The 20690-nt window shown below is 44.2% G+C and overlaps 1 protein-coding gene across 2 annotated transcripts in view; it reads left to right on the forward strand.

Moving 5' to 3' along the window:
- The window catches only part of LOC147234690 (neuropilin-2-like), a 116856-nt gene that overhangs the window by 15634 nt on the left and 80532 nt on the right, over positions 1-20690 (forward strand). For both annotated transcript variants that reach the window (XM_086145296.1, XM_086145297.1), the window contains exons 2-3: positions 4065-4245; positions 16983-17164. In XM_086145296.1, coding sequence (XP_086001422.1) covers positions 4065-4245; positions 16983-17164 — 363 coding nt within the window. The remainder of the gene's footprint in view (positions 1-4064; positions 4246-16982; positions 17165-20690) is intronic.

Below are 20690 nucleotides of genomic sequence, written 5' to 3' on the forward strand. Positions count from 1 at the left end.
GCGTGATATCGCTGCCCGCATAGGCTCTTTTTGTTCACTACAGCGTTTATTTTGAACTGGTACAACTTCACATTTGCAGAGGCCACCACACTTACCCACACATGATCATTACACATATCCAGAAGCTGCTCCCTATGCATCCCATGTGCAATAATCTAAATATCCTCATCATTGCAGTTTTTTTTTTTTTTTTTTTTTCCAACTCGCGTCGCCTGGGTATCTTCGCCGAGCGCTGTGCTAAATGCGGTGTTTGGCCGCTGCCAGATTCCCGAGTGGTTAAGCACTAATCCAGGTGGTGCTGAGATGAAATGCGCCCAGCCCGGGTTACACGGGCCTTGTAACTCTACTCCTGTGTAACTATATGTCACTGGGGGGAGATTGGAAACCGATAGGAGGAGGTAGACACAACTAGCTAGCTGAGAGGATGGGGGTAGGGGGTAAAGAGACAGGGAGATGGGCTATGGAGGAATGAAAGAGACACAGAGAGGTGAACGCTAATTGTTTACAGACAGTGTGAAGTGCTCAGCAGGTAGAGATGCCAAACTATCAATCACTCGGAGCGCTGCATGCTGGGATGTGACCTCCACTCTCGCCGACTCCCCCAAACCGCACGCCTGCATATTATTAGCAGCGATGAAAACCTGACATTTCAGCACTGTTTTCCCTTCTGTATAGCTTCATCAGACTTTAACCCCACCTGCCCAACCGACATGGCGTCTGATAAAGTGTTAATGCCATTGCGTGCATGTGATAATGTTTGCTTGCATGCCTCCTCCAGGAGAGTTGGTTTACAGTAGCCCCGTCTATGTATAGCATTCGAACACGTCGTGTCCCGCTGAGCAGTTTGAGCGGATCCGACCCGCCCGACTCGACAGTGATAAATAAAGCTGCAAAGGATACAAGATCGCATAGCTACGTGGTCACGCACAAAATTCGGCATTATTGAGATGATAATACCGGCAGTCTGGGGTTTTTGACTTTGAGTTTCTGTATTTGGTTAATATAGAAAATAAAAATATAAAAATATAGGTTGCTCACTGAAACGCTGCGTCTAATATATGGGCTGTTGTTTATTTTTCTGACGCTCACAAAAATCACAACACCAGCTAGTACACGCTTCTCGGTCGGCGTGGGAATGGTCCAAATCTGCCGGAGTCACGGCTCCGCCGCCGACTGACAACAGCGGGAAAATCGCTCTGCACCGAAATGCAAATTTCCAACCCGTTTGTTGGGTAACTAGTGGATTAGAAAGCCGCTTTCGGATGGAAAAGTTCCAAGAACTCAGTTCTAAGAGCTGTCACACTTGAATTTCCATCCAGGAACAACCCTCCTCCGGGGGAACCTCTTAGTTTTGCATTACTACAGGCAGTGACGGACATGTACGACATCGAGAGCGGAGTTCCTTTATGTTGGCAGAAATAATAACCATGGACTATTCGATGGGTTTTAAATCTTTTTCTTTACTCCCTTCACTTCTTGTGAGGAACCCTGCTGTTAGTTAACTCATTTTGCCAAAATGTTGATATTCTGCTGCGATCCACGGAAACCCCTGTTCTGTTAGCAATGTTTTTTTAAACATGCGGTCTACAAGAAGTATCTGGTAATGGGTTCCACCAATCACCAAGCGCCTATGTCAATCGCGTTCCTATGGTAACTTGCTTCAGAGTTGAAGCTACAATGGTCCTCGTAATTGAGGTCGTTGTTCCTCTGCTGGCCGAACGGACCAAGAAATTAAGTAGTTCCTGAAAAGGTTCTCAGAAGTATGAAAAGTTTCAGCAGTACAAAATGAGTTAAAGTTGTTTTGGGTAGTTGGAACAACCAGTGGGTGGTGCTCGGTCTCAACCTACCATTACCGTATTTTTTGCATTATATTTAAAAACCTTATATTTTCTCAAAAATCGTCCGTGCGCCTCATGTATGTCTTCTTCTTGTGCTTACTGACTTGTGGTACACTGCGCTCAAAAATCCGTCGAAAGGTTTAAGTGCGACGAAGCTCGATTGATTGACCGTTCCCATCTGACACAGGGACGTTGTATTGAAGTCAGTTCTTGGTTGATTACGGGCTGCAACGTCAGACAACATTAGATAACTAATTATTTAGCGCTGGAATACAACATTGTTCCAACCTCACAATATCTTCAGGTGTCCGCTATCGCTAACAACGATAAACCAATCAGAGAACAGTACATAGTATGCTTACCTCTGCCACTTTTTGTAATACTGGTATGTACTGTGCTTCAACATAATATTACTGTCCATTTACTGTAATGTACACGGAGTTATTGTGAATAAGTTGAATAAAGTTTGTCTAATCTTACTGTTTTGTTTCGCGTTATATGCCGTATGTTTTACCATGCAGCTTGTAACATGGTGCGCTTTATGTCTGAAAAAAGACCCATTCATTGATATCGCGCCTTATAATGCAGTGCGCCTTATGGTCCGCAAAATACGGAACATCACCATTAGCTTCTAACTCTCTACCAAAAACTAGTAATCTCTTCAATCTTCTGCACAATTCGCTTAAACTGCTAAAAGAGCTGAAATTCAAGTGGCGAGGTGACGTTTGGCGAGATGTCAGGATATAAGACAAATGGTCACCCTGAGATAATGCGCCAGGCGTGTTTTCCTTTTTTTTTCCCCGCCTGATGACGCCGCTGTTGCGTCTGCCGCGACAAAGACGGCCCTCATGCCCGCCGTGTTGTTTAACTTACTACTTCCTTAAACAATGGCGAAGTTCAGCCGGCACGGACAGTCCATCAAGCTTGGACGGGCGGCGAGGCGGCACAAAAGGACACCACAGATCTCGCACAGTGGCGTTGTGTGTCGCGGAGGATGTTGTCGCTGCCGGGTGTCACCAGTATATATGAGCGAGCCGGGGCGCATCAGCGGCCCTGAATGAGCCGTATTGTTGGCGGTACGATGCAGACGTATGACTGCTGACAAGTGGATCTGCACTGTGACAATAACTGGGGCATCTGGATGGATCCTTCACGTGTGTGTGGGAAAAAGTCGGGGGGGGCACGGTCAGAATGAGGTCTTTGTACGTGGTGATGTTATATCGACCTCCTACACCTCTTTGTTGATCACATCCTGTCTTTGGTGAACGCTCCCCTTACCGGCACTCTGCGGCTTGTAATTAATGGTTAGTTACCATTTGGGGTTTCGCAGCGGCCCAGATTTATCCGCCGCTCCGAAGCGAAGGGCTCATTTCCCAAACCAGCTTTTAAATCGAGCCAATTAAGGATTTCTTAAAAAAAAAAAACCATCAATTAAAATTGAATTTCTGGAGAAGTAAATGTTAAATACAGACTTCTGTCATTCGTAAATACTAAGTTATTATATCAAGAGTGAAGGGACGATGAACAGGGTTCGCAGATAAACAGAGATTGAATGAATTTCAATTCAATTTAAATCGGATACGTTACAACTTCTTTCATTCATTTTGTAAATCCTTCTTAAATGGATTTCCTTTCCATCAATTTTTTCCCTTTACTGTTTGAATTAAATGTTGTATGTCTGACATATACATATGTATGTGTATATATATATATATATATATATAAATTGATGTATATATTTACGCACATGTGTAAGTGGGTGTATGTGTGTGTACATATATACATCTATGTATTTAAAAATGTATGATTTTATGTATGTATTCATGTTTATCCATGTACATACATATACATACTGTATATTCATAGTGTATGCATGTACTTATGCGTGTGTGTGTGTGCGTGTATATATATGTCAGACATACAACAATTAATTCAAACAGTAAAGGAAAAAAAAAAATTGTATATATATATACATATATTAATTCCCTGCTCCTCTTGTCTGAATGCTGAAGTGTCCTTGGGCAATACTATCTAGAGCATCCATTCTCTTTCTTCTTAAATTCATCCAATCAGTTCCCTTATTTCTAGATGTCGGGATCAAACATGAACAGCAAACGGATCAGCTCTAGATCCCCAGAGGCCTGATCCTTAGAGCCGCTCCGGACTCTGCTTTCCTTTCAATCCTTAACAAATGTATCTTCCCCCTTTTCATCTCTCTCCTCCCAGGGTCGGAGCCTTGCGGCGGCTACCTGGATGCCAGCGACGCCGGCTACATCACCACCCCAGGCTACCCGCTGGAGTATCCGCCGCACCAGAACTGCCGCTGGATCATCACAGCGCCGGAGCCTTCGCAGCGCATCGTCCTCAACTTCAACCCGCACTTCGAGATAGAGAAACTGGACTGCAGGTCAGGACAAGTTTAGTAAAGTTTAAGAGTTGGAAACTCAATATTCGAACAAACAAAAACTACTCCCTCTGTGCTTTCTCTCCCCGCCAGTCGGTCAGCCCACTCTCCTCCTGCTTCCCTGGCTTTGGCTGGGCCTTAATAATCGCTCCGGGACCTCCCGGGGTCCCTCGCCTCTAATTATCGGAGTCTAATCGCAACAAGTTCTCACTTCTGGGCTGCTTTTTCACACTTCGGAAAAGAATTAGCACTGACAAGAGGATTTGTTGTCCATCACGTTTTTTTTTTTTTTTTTTTTTTTTTTGGCCGCACGCCTCTGCTGGGTTAGTGAAACCGAAGGGGTTTGTCAGCGGCGTAAATTGAAATAAGGCACAAAGAAGAAAACGGCATAAAAATGCAGAAATGTACTCGAGAATTTGGTTTTAAGTGGAGGTTACTGGGAAACCCTGCACCGACCCCGGGTCAATGCTGGCTTCCTTCTGCCTCGACCTCTCTCTTTAAAATCAATTCCAAGAACCCAAATTTCTCTCCTGTGAGCAAATACTCATCTGAAACGGCAAGGAAGCACAAGCTAGGAACCTCCAACAAATCCCAGCTTAATGTTGGCAGCCTTCTGCCTCGACCAGACTAGATAGAAAGAGAGAGACTCAAGGACAGAGCGGTAGAAAGCGAGAGTTTTTGGTAGGGACCAGTAGCGCTAATAGCTTCATGCTAATAGCTAACCTGGTATAACAACAGCAATATGTCTGCGGAGGTTCTCAGTCATCCAGGTCATGGTGAATTCTTGTGGAAAAATCTTGTCGTGGCAACTGGACTTTAATTTCTACGACGAGAGGATTTCAATAATAATAGCAATCATAAATAACAACGGCAGGCGCCCGGCGGGACCTCTGCAGTCGATCGAGCCCCACCCTCTCCCACCCTTGAGATTTGTGGCCAGTCGGCTGATTTTATCATCCGCGATCGGCCCTCATACGTATGCTAAATAATCAGCTAAAGGATCCCAAATTTGTTTCGGGAGTTATACGCTTTAAGGACGGTGCTTCTAGGCGGGCATTGGAATTTGTTAACCGCCTTTTTGCACAAGATGCAGTTTTCTGCATGGATTCCTCCAACCATGATCATCGTCTCCCCCCCAGAGCAGGAATCGGCACCTCTACGCATGACTGGATTGATGGAACGACCAAAAATCAAACCTTATAATACTTCTATTCTAAATATATACTATACTAACATTGGCGTCATGAGTATCTGTACAGGGTTTTCCAAACCCACTGACACAAATACCAGAATACTTTGCACCTCCCCCCACCCGCACACACTTTTTATTTATTTATTTTATTTATTTCCCGTAATGTCTCCACTCCGGTTCTCGTCCCGCGATTGACAATTCAGGCGTATCAATTATAAATGGGTGAACTTCCTCCCGCCGGGTTTTCCCCCCAAATCATTCGGAGGCCTCTTTGATGGAATCGGGGCCATGAATATTTCACCGGTCGGCTGTTTGTCGAAAAGGCTGAGAGGCTGGAGACAAAGCTTTTGCTTTGCTTTTATGCAGGAAATGGTCAATAAAAAAACAAAAAAAAAAAACACCCAGGAGAGCTTTACCCTCCTAGTGGAAATAACCAAGTGCTGTAACTTACACATCCTGTTTTTTATTTATTTTACTTTGCTTGTAGCTGCTCCGTTAATGTGTAATAACCCATATATGGAGTTGTGAGACGCGGATATTTGCAGCTTGCGGCTAACATCGCTGGCCCCGTTAGCTGCTTATTTACAAGTGTCCTGCCGTACGGAGCTATTTAAGTCCGCAGGCAACCGGTGCCAGCAGTGTGTGGGTGTGTGTGTGTACGTGCGTGCTGGTGCGCGCTTGTGCACAAATGGAAGGGCTGAAATTGATCTGTTAGGTTCAGAGGGCAAGGAGGCCAAGGAGAGGGAGCCACATGTCTATGCCTGTGTGTGTGTGTGTGTGTGTGTGTGTGTGTGTGTGTGTGTGTGTGTGTGTGTGTGTGTGTGTGTGTGTGGCTGTCGCTTTGTGATTGTCAGCACACCCGATCTAAGTTTCTGTCTTCATCCCGGTCAAATGTTTGAAACGCCCTCCTCCACTTGCCCACTAAACAGACACGTTAATACAACATGTAATAAATTCATAATACACTTTTAATAAAATCACATAAAATCTTTTGTTAGTCCACAATTTCAAGACGTACACATAATATATGATATATTTTCTTCCAGTGGAGATCATTTTCAGATAATAAATCATACAAGGTTAACATTTAAGAGGAATCAGAGCTCTTTTTCTAATGAGGCGCCTGCTGAGTGCCAATAATGTCAACACGTATCTTCGGACCTCTCACTATGCGGCTGTCCCCGAAAATCTGGCCAGATCTGTGAAATATGAATCTGGGACTCGTCACGGGAGTCATATCTGGAGAACGTCTGATGCGACATATCGGGACACACACACACACACACACACACACACACACACACACCTGCACCCCCGCCATGACAGATACGTAAACTTTCATCCCGTTGGGCCGGAACAAACACTGGCTGTTTTGTCCCCCTTTCCCCGTGAGTGTTGCTCATCTCTTCCTCTTTCTGGAGAATAGAACACATGCACACACACACACACGCGCACACACACACATACACACACACACACACACACACGCAAGCACAATGGACTCATATATGCTTCTGGACAAAGCTGACATTTTCCTCTTCTTCGGCGCAGATGAAGGCAGCGCTGCCATCAGATAGTCGAACACATGTTGTTTTTATTATCCAATCTAACCTCTTACTCTGATTGCGATTTAAGATGGTAATCTGTAAATCTATACCGCGCCACGTTTCCTCCTCGCCGGTTCTGGCGGCGAAAATCAATGGGGGGAGAGGGAGAAAGAGAGAGATGATTTCATTAGGAGTCATGAGCAGCCGCAGATTCAAGAGTCATTCAGAGGAAGCGAGACATGAACAGGAAGTGCCTCCTAAGATCAGCCAATGGTGACTCAGCGTGACTTCCCTTTTCCTGTCACATGACGGGTGATGGGGGCATCAGTCCTTTGCCAGCTTGGTTTAACTTGCCACCCCCTCTCTTCGTTTTCCAGGTGTTTGGAAACCGCGTGATGGACTGACACACTGTGAGCATCAGCGTGTGTGTGTGTGTGAGTGTGTGTTTGTGTGCATCAGTGTATATCAATCACCATCTGTGTGTGAGTGTGTGTGTGTGTGTCAGTGTATATCAATCACCATCTGATTGTAACATCCTTCTAAAGACTTTTTGATCGTAACCTCACAAGAAAACCGTTTTTTTTCTTGATTTTCTCTTTCCTCTTTTTTTCCTTACTGCTTAATTTCAAGGTGACTTCCTGTTTTTCCTCCTCATTTTAAACCTTCTTTTCTTTTTTTCTTTTAATCAGCTCCTGATGGGAATATGAATCAATATGGAAAATTGTAGAGCATCGTCATCCTCTTTTTATGTATTTACTTTTTCATACCGTTCAGCATTTACCCACCTTCGCTTCCAATAATTGTAAATGGAAGTGGCTAATAGGCTGCAGTGCTGCGCTTTAACACTTCTTGGCACTTCCTTTCTGAGATCATTAGGTCTGATGTCATTTTGAGTCAACAGAACGTGGCCTCTTCTGCAGAAAAATGCTGGAAAAGATGAAATTAAAAAAAAAAAAAAAAACACAAAAAAAAAACCAAAACTTTCCCACAGTTGCTGCGGTTTCGCAACGTCTGCTATTTGGAAGTGCGAGTCCAAATAAAGTTTCAAGTTCTCTCAGTGAGGCACTTGAAGTGAATCATTGCGTTTCAGGGAAGATAGAAATTATCCCTATATTAAAACTAGAACTCAGCCTCCTGCTAGTTAGCTTAGCATCAAGAAGAGATTTCATATCTATAATCAACAACTCAAGAAATGTATTTATAGTACATGCAGAGGTGCGTGTTTCCATTGCAGGGTTGTGGCAGCCAATCGTCTTTCCTCTTTATCCTCTTCTCTTACACCAACTAACTTTGTGTCGCTCCATCCAAACATCTCTCCGGTCATCCCCTCGGCCTCGGCATCCTTCTATCTCCGCCCTCTCCATTGCTCTTGACCATTGACCCCCCAAGTACTTAAAATCCTCCACCCTCTTCATCTCCACTCCTTGTAGCTTCCACTATTATTTGTATTCTGTCTTGCTTCAGCTAACTTTCATCCTTCTCCTCTCCAGGCATACCTCCACCTCTATAGAGTTCCCTCCGCTGCTCCCTGCCCTCACCACATATCTTGATATTTCCAAACATCATGGTCCATCACAATATCATCTGTAAACATCATGTGGAAGCACTCGAATACAAAAAAAAAAAATTTGCTATTTGGTAAATTTATCTGGAAGAGAACCCTCTTATTTTGTTCCTTCCCTTTTGCCATCTTGTGTGCAGATGTGAGAGAACAGGAAGTCATACTTTGCCAGAATCGTCTCACTGATGTCTCTACTTTGTTGTTTCCATCGCAATTTAGTCCAACTATGGAGCTGCAGCGTGCACACGACAGCGTTTCGGAGTTACAGGCGACTGTCCAATTTTCTCAGATGGCCGTGGATCTGTGGCTCCCCGCCTTCAATGAGATGAATCCCAAACCGTAAAACTTTCCTCAAAAAAATATATCGCATCGCTTTAGATAAAGTAAAGTATTAGGAAAGCAACAAGTGCAGCTCCTACTAACCTTGATAGTGCCGTACTCGACACGTTTCATCGTACTTTCAGCGGCGCCGTTTTCTTTTGGAGCAGCAGTGCGGGCTGGCTGACAACTAGAAGCGCAACTTCTGGGAGTGTACAACTTTGTTGTTTTCATCGCAATTATGTCCAACACATAATTGCACAAGTTACACAACAGCGTTTTGTGACCTTCCAGCTTTCATAGATGGCCATGAATCTGTTGCTCCTTCAGTGGGACAAATCTCAAACCAGCAAACCTTCTAGCATAAAAAGTCAGTGCATTCAGTCATAACCTAAAGTATCAGTCAAGCAACAAGTGCAGCCCCTTGTCAGTATCGTTACCAAACACGTTTTATCGTCCTTTCGGTGGCACCGTTGAGTACTTTTATGCCGTGAAGTTTTCTTTCGGAGCAGCAGTGCAGGGCGGCCGGAAACTAGAAGCACAATTTCTGGGAAGGTACAACTTCAACATAGTTACTTCCAACTATGGAAATGCAGTGTGCACAACAGCATTCAATTTTCTCAAATGGCCAGGGATCTGTGGCTCCCAGCCTTAAATGGGACAAATCCCAAACCGGCAAACTTTCCTCAAAAAAGTTTCCTCGAAAAGCTGCCGATACTTTTTCCTAAAGAGCTACAGGTCAAGTTGCCCCAATAGTACCTTTACGTAAAAGCTTTTCATTCAGAAAATTACATGACGATGCCTTTCAAGCATCAGAGCGGGCCGGCCGATAATTTGAAGGCGCCATGGTTCAATCCTGAGCATCATTCAGCGTTAGCCCATGGCGTTTGATCGGGAATGAAGCTTCGTAGATGTCGTGCGACCACAGAGGTCGCACTAAACATGCAGCGAGTCGCATTTCCGGGCGGCTCACAGTTCGCATGCTCGCTGCGGCGTCTGTGAAAACAAGATATCTATTTGGAGTGTCGGGAGGGGGCATGTCTGCGTGCACACACACACACACACACATGCAAACGGCAAAAGTGCAGCGTCAGGATCCTGTTGAGGCCGGGCTCAAATCATCCTAACAGCTTCTCTCTTTCCCATTCATTCAACTCGCCATTCCTCATCCCTCCATCCTCCTCACCCGCCGTCAAACGGACCCCATCTATCACCTTCCATCTGGTAACGCACCTTTTCCCTCTCCCCTCCCGCCGCGCCACTCTCCATCATTTCTCCCCCTTTTTCCGGGCCTCTCATTGGACCGCCGTGTTTCCTTCGATTGAATCCCTCGCTCCTTTCCTCCCCCCTTCACTCCTGCACCCTTGTGTCGATCCTTCCCGATACTTAGCCCGGAGCGCGGGCAGGATGATAAATGTGACGGTGCAGAATCCAGACCCCCAGCTCGTCCCCTCAGCCCTTTCGTTTGCAGCCTCACTCGATTCCAGCTCCATGCAAATGAAGGTCGCTCCGCCTGACGCCACGGATCTTGGTAAAGCACGGGGGGGAAAAGACGGCTAACCGCAAGACTAGTTTCTCACTCTGTGAACTCATCGTGGCTCAAGGGAGCAATGCCGTTTTTTTGGTTTTGGCTTGTATCACAAAAAGTCAACTCCGTTACGTTGGGTGATGGAACTCTGAAAATTGATGACCTGGTCCGAACTCCAGGCGAAGACCTCAACAACATACGGTATACCTAGAATATTAAATGGCAAAAAGTGAATGTCTGAAAGCCAAACCCATCTGAAATAACTTACGGATATGCAGCTCATGATGAAGTCTCAGACAGTAATATAGCAACTGATGGGATTTCTTCTTCTTCTTCTTCTTCTTCTTCTTCTTCTTCTTCTTCTTCTTCTTCTTCTTCTTCTTCTTCTTCTTCTTCTTCTTCTTCTTCTTCTTCTTCTTCTTCTTCTTCTTCTTCTTCTTCTTCTTCTTCTTCTTCTTCTTCTTCTTCTTCTTCTTCTTCTTCTTCTTTTCCTTTGGGCTGCTCCCTTCAGGGGTCGCCACAGCCAATCATCATCCTCCATCTAAACCTCTTCTCTGCATCCTCTTCCCTCACACCAGCTAACTTCATCTTCTCTGTGGTTCTGGCAGCCTCGGCATCCTTCTACCCAAGATCTTCACCATTCCTGTCCTTGTCTAAACCAAACTGAGACTTCATCTCCTTCATCTAACACGTGTCGTCCCTCTGATGGACTCATTCCCGATCCTTAGCATCTTCACATCTGCTAGCTACTTGTCTCTAAACCAAACAACATGGCTGACCTCACCTCTACCATCACATCTGACCCTTTCCTCCACCCATTCCAACTTGCCTGCATGCAGTCCTCCACACTCCGTTGCTCTGGACTTGTTTACCCCCAAGGACTCAAACTCATCCACCCTCTTTAGCTCCGCTCCCTGTAGCCTTCAGGTTCCTCTCATCCAGTCACATGTATTCCATCTTGCTGTGGCTAACCTTCATCCCCCTTCTCTCCAGAGCATACCTCCACCTCTAGAGTTCCCTCCACCCACCTACTCTCACTGCAGATCACAGTATCTTCTGCAAACATCATGGTGAGTCCTGCCTAACCTCACCTGCCAGGCTGTCCATCACCATAGCGATCAAGAAGGGGCTCGGACCTGACCCTTGATGCGCTGCCATCGCACCTCGCCGCCATATACCATTCAGCTCTCATACATGTTCTGCACCACTATCATACTTCTCTGCCACCCCAGGCCTCATGCCGGCAAATTTATTTGCTATTTGGTCAATTTGACTAAAAGGAAGCCTTGTTTGGTTCCGTTCCCTTTGTCATCTTGCGTACAGATGTGAAGAAGCAGGAAGTCATACTTTGTTTTTCTCGATGGAGACCCTGATTCTCCTCCTAAATGCAAACCGATGGAATCATCTCCCCCTCTTAGACCTACACCTTCCACTGCTGCCCTCCATGATGGAATATATTACATATGATTATGGAATTATGCAAGGAGATCTTTTAAATAAAGCGAAGTCTTTAAACACATGCACACACAAACCCTCACACAAACACACACACAGGTAATGAAGATAATATCAGTGCTGTGATATACAGACACTCCCCGAAAGCCCTGAAGGTTGGTCTGATCGATGATGTCTGTTACTGTAGTGATGTGTGTGTGTGTGTGTGTGTGTGTGTGTGTGTGTGTGTGTGTGTGTGTGTGTGTGTGTGTGTGTGTGTGTGTGTGCGCACGCATTTCTGAAGGACTAACCCCAGATCGATGTGTGTTAAAACCATAATGAGGAATTGATCAGTTGTCCTGGAGAATACCTCAGGACGGGCGTGCTTAAGCCAGCACACACACACACTCACACACACACACACACATACACACTCACATGTACACACACAGTAATAGGCCAATTACTTGATAACAGTGAAGTCAGTCATCCTCACTCTCTATTAACTGCTTCAGTGAGAGACTGACGAAAGCTGTATTGCTATGCAGGTTTATGGATGTACTGTATATATACAGTGTGTGTGTGTGTGTGTGTGCGTGTGTGTAGGGGGGTCACGCTCACAGGCTTGAACTAATACACAACAATTTAATTAAAGCACGGAACTTCGGAGTCACCCTGAACCCTGTGACTTGTGTTCCCTGCTAGAAAAAAAAACAAAAACGATAGAAAAGAAGGGCTCGGAATCCCTGAGTGGAGGGCTTTTACTTCCTCAAACCCGTCTTCCCATCACACCCTTATCATATCTTGATGATCCAAGCTGGGAAACTGTGTGTGTGTGTGTGTGTGTTCACACAGAGCCTTTCAGTTCCCCCCTACCGGCAGCTGTTGATGGTTTCGCTTCTTTCTCTCCATTCCAGGGTTTTCCCATGCTTATGTGTACATAGTAAACCCATGAATATCGGACCTTTACTATTATTGTTATTATTATTGTTGTTGCCATATTATCATTTATTCATTATCTATACCACTTATCCTGCAACTAGGGTTTTGAGGGAGTTTCACCTCTTTTAGCAGACATTGGGCAAGAAGCGGGTTCATCCTGAACCAATAACTGGGCCACTAATAGAGTCGTATAACCGTTCACCCTCTCATTCACACAGAATGAAACATACAGAGACTCATTCATTCAGGCATCATTTACAGAAAGGGACATAGAATCATTCACTTTCTCATTTGCATGTCAAATGATTCGCACATTTGGACAATGTGTCAATTAATCTACTTCTGCTGTTATTATTATCAACATCAGTATGATTATTATTTCTTTATTTTTGTTGCCATCTGTTTTAATAATTTTAGTATTATTATTGTTTTTGTTATTTATTTATTTTATCACCATCTGTATTATAATTATTATTATTGGTGATATTTTTATCATTATTTACACTGTGTTTTAAGGTCCCTAAACTATGTTTTTCGTAATTTTCCTCATTCTGAGAGGCTCCCCAGATCAAGGATGACAAGGTTGAAGAAGAAATTACATTAAACAAAAAAAATTATTAGACACAACACGGTTTTAAAATAAATAAACAACAACAACAATAACAGCGCGGGCATGTGGAACAGATGAATCCCTAACTGCAGATTGAGATCAGCCGTTAGACATCTTTTGAAAATCTTGCAGGATTTTCCACGCTGTATGAGCAAAAGCTGTCAAACACAACTCGTGTGTGTGTGTTTGTTTATTGTGTGTGTGTGTGTGCAAAAGCATGTGTGGCTGCGGCGTAGACACTCTGTCTGCTCCTGAAGGCACCCTGATGTTTGAGAGAAATGTGCAGGTGTAAGGAGTCTGCTCCCGGGCCGAGAGGGGGGGGGGGGGGGCAATTAAGACCATGACAGAGGTGAGAAGGAGGAAGAGGAGGAAGAGGAGGAGGAGGAGGGAACATCCCAGAACGTCCTGGATTCACGTCAGACCAACCAGCCTGGCAGAGTGTTTCTCCTTACGCACCCCCTTCCCCCAAACAAACACCCATAAATCCTCCAGGTTGCCCAGCGCCCCCCCTCCACTCCCACAAACCCATCAGAAAACACTGTCCTGCAGGGAAAGAGGAAAAAGGTTTGTTTATTTTCAAATGGATCCAAAGCTAAAGTGTGGGAGAACTTGAATTTTTTTTATTTTTTTTATCCTTATCAGTTACTTTACAGTTATCTGATTGGCTGCAGGGTCGGACCGAGGGTCCTCCCACATGGAGGGATTATCAGACACTCAAACTGCGGGGACGATGTGTGTGTGTGTGTGTGTGTGTGGGTGTGGGGGGGGGGGGGGGGGGTACACCTGTCCCTGTCCGTCAAATGTGGGGGGGCGGCGGTGTCAGTGCCAGGTCATGTTCTCCCTCGCTCTCCCTCTCTCAATTTCCTCCCACGCCGGCGCCAAGAAGGTTAACAAAAAAATATATATATATATTACTTTGGCTGTTGGTAATTTGGCTTACTTGGTTTTTCACCCTTTCACATCAAGGATGTGCCTTTATTTTTTTTTTAAGAATAAGAATAAGAATAAGGACAACTTTATTTATCCCGAAGGAAATTTTGTGCCAGGGTTTCAAGTAAAACATAACAATAATAAATAATAGTAGGACATTGTATAAACAGTATAAAAAAGGAGGGAGAATAAGAAATACAAATAAAACTATAAAGTGTCAAAGTAACAAGTCAAAGAAGTAAATAGAATAAAAAAAGTAGAAAATTTAGGAAAAAGAGACACTGAGGTGAGGAGAAACTCTGTCAAGCAGCTGCCCGAGACAGCGCCGGAAGTAGTAACTTACTTTCAATTTGCAGCCGTTTAAAGTCCAAGCTGGTTTGAGGCATGACGTGTGCGGACAAAATCGCGAATTTGGCTAATTTCTGTCAGGGCACATACTGTATATTCATTTATTCATTGTTTTTCCCACTGTCACTGGCACTGGCTTAGAGTTGGGGATCACCCTGGATCAGTCACCGATTGATCACAAGGCCACAAATTCAGTCATTCACCCTCTCATTCCCATTGCTAAAGTTTACATATGTATATATATATATATATACATATGTATGTGTGTGTGTGTATGTCTTCCTCCTTTCTTTCCTAACTTTTGTATGTTTTCGGGAAGGTCATGGCTCGTAGCTAGACGCAGTACTGTCATCAGTCATGAGGGGGGTGGCGCTGTTGGGTAGAACACTCACGTATGCCGACTAAAGGACCAGAGAAGAAAATCATGGCGGGAGGAAACAGGAAGGAGATTGTTCCGTCCACATGCACATGTTTGCACTTCTTTCCGCGAAGCTTCTCTACTGTGATATTTGCAAAACACCCAGTGTGCTTGACACACACACTCACGTGCAGGGTTGCATCATGACTGTGTTGTCCCAGCCGGTGTAGGTGGAAGGAGTCAGAACTTGATCAGCTGTCATAAACCACACACACACCAACATACACTGGGAGACAGATGATGTCTGTGTGTTAGTATGGTGTGAGTGCACACGTGCATGTGTACATGTGTGTCTACATATCCAGCCATGCCAAACAGACAGCTACTGTCATGTGACCAACAAAATGGAGGTAGAACGTAGACGTGCGAGTACACCAGGACTGAGCGCCTGTGTTTTCGTGAATGGATGAAGAACCTGCTGGGTCACCTTTGTTGATTAGCCTCGCAATTGATGGACAAAAACAGCAATTAAACCCCAGCTGTCGGTTTAAAATCCCCTCTAATTGAAAATGCCGTTAGCTCCAAGTCAACCTGGGTCTCGCGGGCAAGCTGCTCGTGGTATGTGTCTCTGGGAAGCTATTTATGAGGCTGGCAGGTGGACGCCGCCGGTGTCCAGACAAAGCGGCGGCCTGCCCCTGCTGAGGGTCCGCAGTCCAGAACCTGCATCTGCACCCAGGTGCTTCAAAGAAACTGGAATGAATGCGCGGCTAATGTTAGCTAATCTGGGAACTGGTAGTCGCTTTGTACTCTCGGGAGCGGGGTGGATGTTTGAGAGTTGAGCATGAAGAACTGAAGTCAAGTTCAATTTTATTCTAATGGCGGCGAATCACAGCGCAGTTGTCTTATGACACTTCCATGTAGAGTCAGTCAGAACCATAGTCAGATGCTGTAACAAATAACAGTAGTGCTAACAGTTTCATGCTAACATCTGAAACAATACAATAATGCTTTTAATATTAGAAATATTAATTTTGATCAGGCCATGCACCCTTGGGAACCTGTGAAATGAGGTAGCCTGGGGACTCAGGAGAGTCTATGGCATCTACAAGCCAGCCTACCCTAGCGTTAACTATAAGGCCTTTCAGAACCACACTCAGGCACTGTAATAAATAACAGTAGTGCTAACAGTTTCATGCTAACAACTAAAACAATACAATAATACTTTTAATATTAGAAATATTAATTTTGATCAGGCCACGCACCCTTGAGAACCTGTGAAATGAGGTAGCCTGGGGACTCAGGAGAGCCTATGGCATCTACAAGCTAGCCTAGCCTAGCGTTAACTATAAAGTCTCTCAAAAACGGGGGTTTTAAGCATATTGTTAAACAAAGAGAGGGCCTTAAAAATCCAGAATCAGCCATCACAGGCAGCATTTTGATGTTCTTGAGTTGAAGATGAACCAGTAAAAATCTGATTATCCACCCTGGAACACGTCGACGTGGTTTGTTCAAAATTTCAAGGGTTTCGCCGTACTTAGGAGAGCAGGAGATGTTTCGATTGCTGATCGAGGAAGCCCCCTGTCACAGATTCTCTGTGATTGCAGCTCCACAGGGGTGCCAGCCGGGAGCATTTGTTGCCTATTTGCTGGTACAAAGGGCTTGCAGGGTTCATCAGAAGTTCAAAGTGCGTGACATCAGGTGGTCAGACCAATTGTCTCGGAGCCAAACGTCCGCGGTTCGATTCCCGAACTCCTCCTGACCCCCAAACTCTCCCCAGGTGCTGTTCATGTTCCATCTGTGATTGGTTGAATGCGATTGTTTGCTAATGATGATTTACTGTTTGTTTAACTGAATTCGACTATATAAAGGGCGTTCTTCTCTCAGATAACAGTAGAGTTACCAGATGTACATCAGGATTCGGCCAAACAATAAGAAAAGGTATACATGCTTATTTTTTTGTTCCCGCCTGCAGGTATGACTATGTCGAGATCCACGACGGAAACTCGGAGTCCGCAGACTTACTGGGCAAACACTGCAGCAACATCGCCCCTGCGCCGATCATCTCCTCGGGTCCCTCGCTGCACATCAAGTTCGTGTCCGACTATGCCCACCAGGGGGCGGGCTTCTCGCTGCGCTATGAGATCTTCAAAACCGGTAAAGTTATTATTATTGTTGCATTTAAAAAAAAAAAAAAATGTTAGCATATACTGTATGATAATGCTAATCTAATTTTTATTTTATTCTAACTCCATTCACTAACTCCATGCAAAATGTAAATATGAATTTTAGACAGGCAATGACATACACTTTCCAGTTATTGCATTTAATTCATATAGTTTCTCACTTATATTTTGACACCCAGAACTTCTTTGTAGTCATTGTACTCTAAAATATACGGAACATATATAGATATACTGTGTATGTTTTCAAAGGTCCCTTAAGATATGAATTTAATTTGTTCCAAAAGTGGGTTTGTATGTTGATCTTTTTCATGATTTAAAGGAATTTTAAAATAAAATAAAATAAAAACTCACTAAACAAGGATATTGATATAGACAATACCGGAAAATGAGGGATATTTATAATGTAAGGGACATCAAAAAGAAAAATCATGGTTATTGTAAACTTATAGTGTTGTATAATGACCAAGGGATGCTGGAAGCTGCGATGCGTTCAAGATGAGAGCAGCGAGCAGCAACTCAGAAGGTGCAGCGGCATCATGAAACATATTTGTGTTGTGGGAGCTCGCTTGGCACATACCGCACAAATTTCAAATTTCTATATTCTTGATTTTCTTTGACTTTCTTGTATTTCTTCTCTATGTCAGGGATAAAATTTGCTCAAATGACCATTTGGATCTAAAAAAATTTGCATATAACGTGATTTGATATTTATCCATGTATATATATATATATATATATATATATAGTTGAATGTTGAATGAATAGTTGAATGTTGAATGATAATTTCAAAAGGAAATATTTCCTTCCCCAGCCTAGGAACATGAGCAGTGTGAAGATCGTATTATAATTTGACCTCCGCGAATGGATTATCAGTGGCCGAATTACAAGCTACTCATGGCAAAATCAACACGCTTCATTTCGTGTCCGGGCTCATTGATCCCGGCCCCCCCACCCTCGACCCCCCCAGCCCACGCGTCACGGGACACGTAGGGGATTCTGGAGGGACGGGTGGGGATACCCTGCACAAGACCCCTGAGACCCCTTCAGACTCTCCATGCGAGACATCTCTTCCTTCTTCACGGCACTTTGTGTGCGAGTTACATGTGTGTGCGTGCATGCGTGTGTGTGTGTGTGTGTGTGTGTGTGTGACACGGCTTTCCCCCTTCACGCTGCCATGGGTCAGCCAAAGCGAGACCAATTGAGATCAAGGGCAAGTGAGACAAGAGGGGCACGCAGTGTCGGCCCCTCAGCCATCTTGTTCCGTTCCCCTGAAAGCATTCCACACATGCCTGCCTAATTGAGTCCTGAGCTTACACACACACACACACACACACACACACACATACACACACATGATCAGAGAGCTGGGGTTACTAACACAACACGTGTGGTTGTCGGTGTTTCTCACTTTTCTGGCACCAGCCAGTTGGGATTTATCCCGTGTGTGTGTGAGTGTGTGTGTGTGTGTGTGTGTTTGTGTGTTTGTGTGTGTGTGCCCCGCGTTTGATTCCACCCAATGAGTTTTAAAAACAAAAGTGTCACTGTTTACACCTGAGCCAAGGAGAGAGGGAGAAGGTTAGGGAGAGGCTGTTCGGACGACAAGCAATGTCTTGCATTGTAACGTCCAAAAGCTAATGAGCGTCAAATATTTTGCTAGCTACCATTCGTAATATATTTGTGAGCATGCAGTAAAATCCATTTTACGATCCTATCGGATTAAATAGGATCACGCTACATATAAATCCATGTCCCCCCGGAAGTATTTAGAATACTTGATTTTTTTGTCATGCTGATCGTGAAATCGCCCTTTTAGAACTCAGCTAGTGAATAGTCACACTACCCTCTTATTCACATGTATTATTGTGTTTACATACATGGAAGTGGCGCTAAAGTTAGCAGACACTGTTAGCATCCCTTAATGGTTTTAATGCTGGCTTACGTAGTTAGCCGGTCAATGTTTAGCCTTGTGGGCGTTCCCCCGTCTTGAGATCCGCTGCTGTTTTTGCCGAGGTTTTTCAAAACGCAGGGCGAGAGTGATGCTAATTAGCGCCAGGGTCGGTCCGTACCGCTATCATCATCATCTTTTAGGCGACCTTGCGCAAAATGAGCCGCTTCAAACAATGAAGACACACGCTGGATGAGTCTGCTTTCAAAATCAAGAAAAAAGAAAAAAGAAAAAGAAGAACATCATTTATGGCTCCAAGGTTTTGTTTTAATGATTGCAAGCGTGTGTGTTTGTGTGTGAGTGTGTGTGTCCATCCATCCCTGGCAGTAATGATGGAGCCATTTGGGCCATCCAAGCTGTTGTCATACTGCTAACAAGATCTTGTTATGCTGGAAGGTGCAGTGAACGTCTGGTTGTGTGGGCGGCTGCAGTTCATGTGTGCGCGTGCACGTGTGTGTGTGTGTGTGTGTGTGTTGTAAACGTACAGTGTTGTGCCACGATGAGCCGCCGAAATATGCATACACTGTTTCTGTTACACCATGTTGTGATCGTTTTAAAAGCGAGAAGCAAGGCTTTCCTCTCCTCATTTCCTCTCCTCCTTTCCTTTCCTCCTTTCCTTGTTACCACAAAGTGTCAATAGAGCAGTAAGTGACGCGGTTATCCTCTTTCCGACAGCTGCGAATCGTCTCGGTTTGCTTTGAAAAGCTTTGCAATTCTTCTTAAATTATATATAAATATATATTTCTCTTCCTTTTTAAAAAAAAAAAAAAAAAAAAAAGCGGGAACATTGGTGCGTGTTTCGTCAGCCCGGTTTGTTGCCGTGTTATTCTTTTGGCTGACGGCGGCTGGAAGCATTATCTGAGCTGTTGCATGGGATTGCAGGGAGGACGACACTCAAGGCGGGAGACAAACACTGGGAATGGGGGGAGGAATCATCGTAACATCTTTTCAGGAAATCTGCATTTCCCCCCTTCCTCCGGTTACAATGGTATGAACCAAAAGAAAGAGTAAAAAACGACGACCCTGGTTTAGTTTGTTTATTTAGTCTGCGTTGTTTTTACTTCATAGAAGAAAAGGGATAAAGTGAACCACAATGGCCTGTGTTTATTTACATGTTTCGTATTTTATTTGTAACTTTAAGACTTCTATTGTCATTACAGAGTGTAATGAAATTTACAGATCGTAGCTCTCAGGTTCAGTGGAACCAAAAACAGACACAAACAACCTTAAAAAGCGAGACACAACATAATACAACAATAGCAGTATCCTTAGGTTAGCGATATAACAGAAAAGATTTGAGACAAGAAATACAAATAACATCCAGGAGAATAAATAGATAAATATATAGAAAGAAAAAAGTAAAAAAAGAAGTAAAAAAAGCTGTACTGTATGGAAGGTTCAAGTGTTCAGGGTTGTGCCGAATTTAGAGCTACGACCATTCTGGGTTAAAAACTGTTTTTCAATCTGTTTGCTTTTGCCTTGATTGTTATAGGTGAAATAAAGACACGCGGCACAAATAAACAAACCCAAAAAGCAACTTGCACATTCCCTG

Source organism: Fistularia commersonii, chromosome 4 (genome assembly GCF_037954325.1).
Source record: "Fistularia commersonii isolate RoL2024-O1a breed Wild chromosome 4, RoL_Fcom_v1.0, whole genome shotgun sequence".
NCBI lineage: Eukaryota > Metazoa > Chordata > Actinopteri > Syngnathiformes > Fistulariidae > Fistularia > Fistularia commersonii.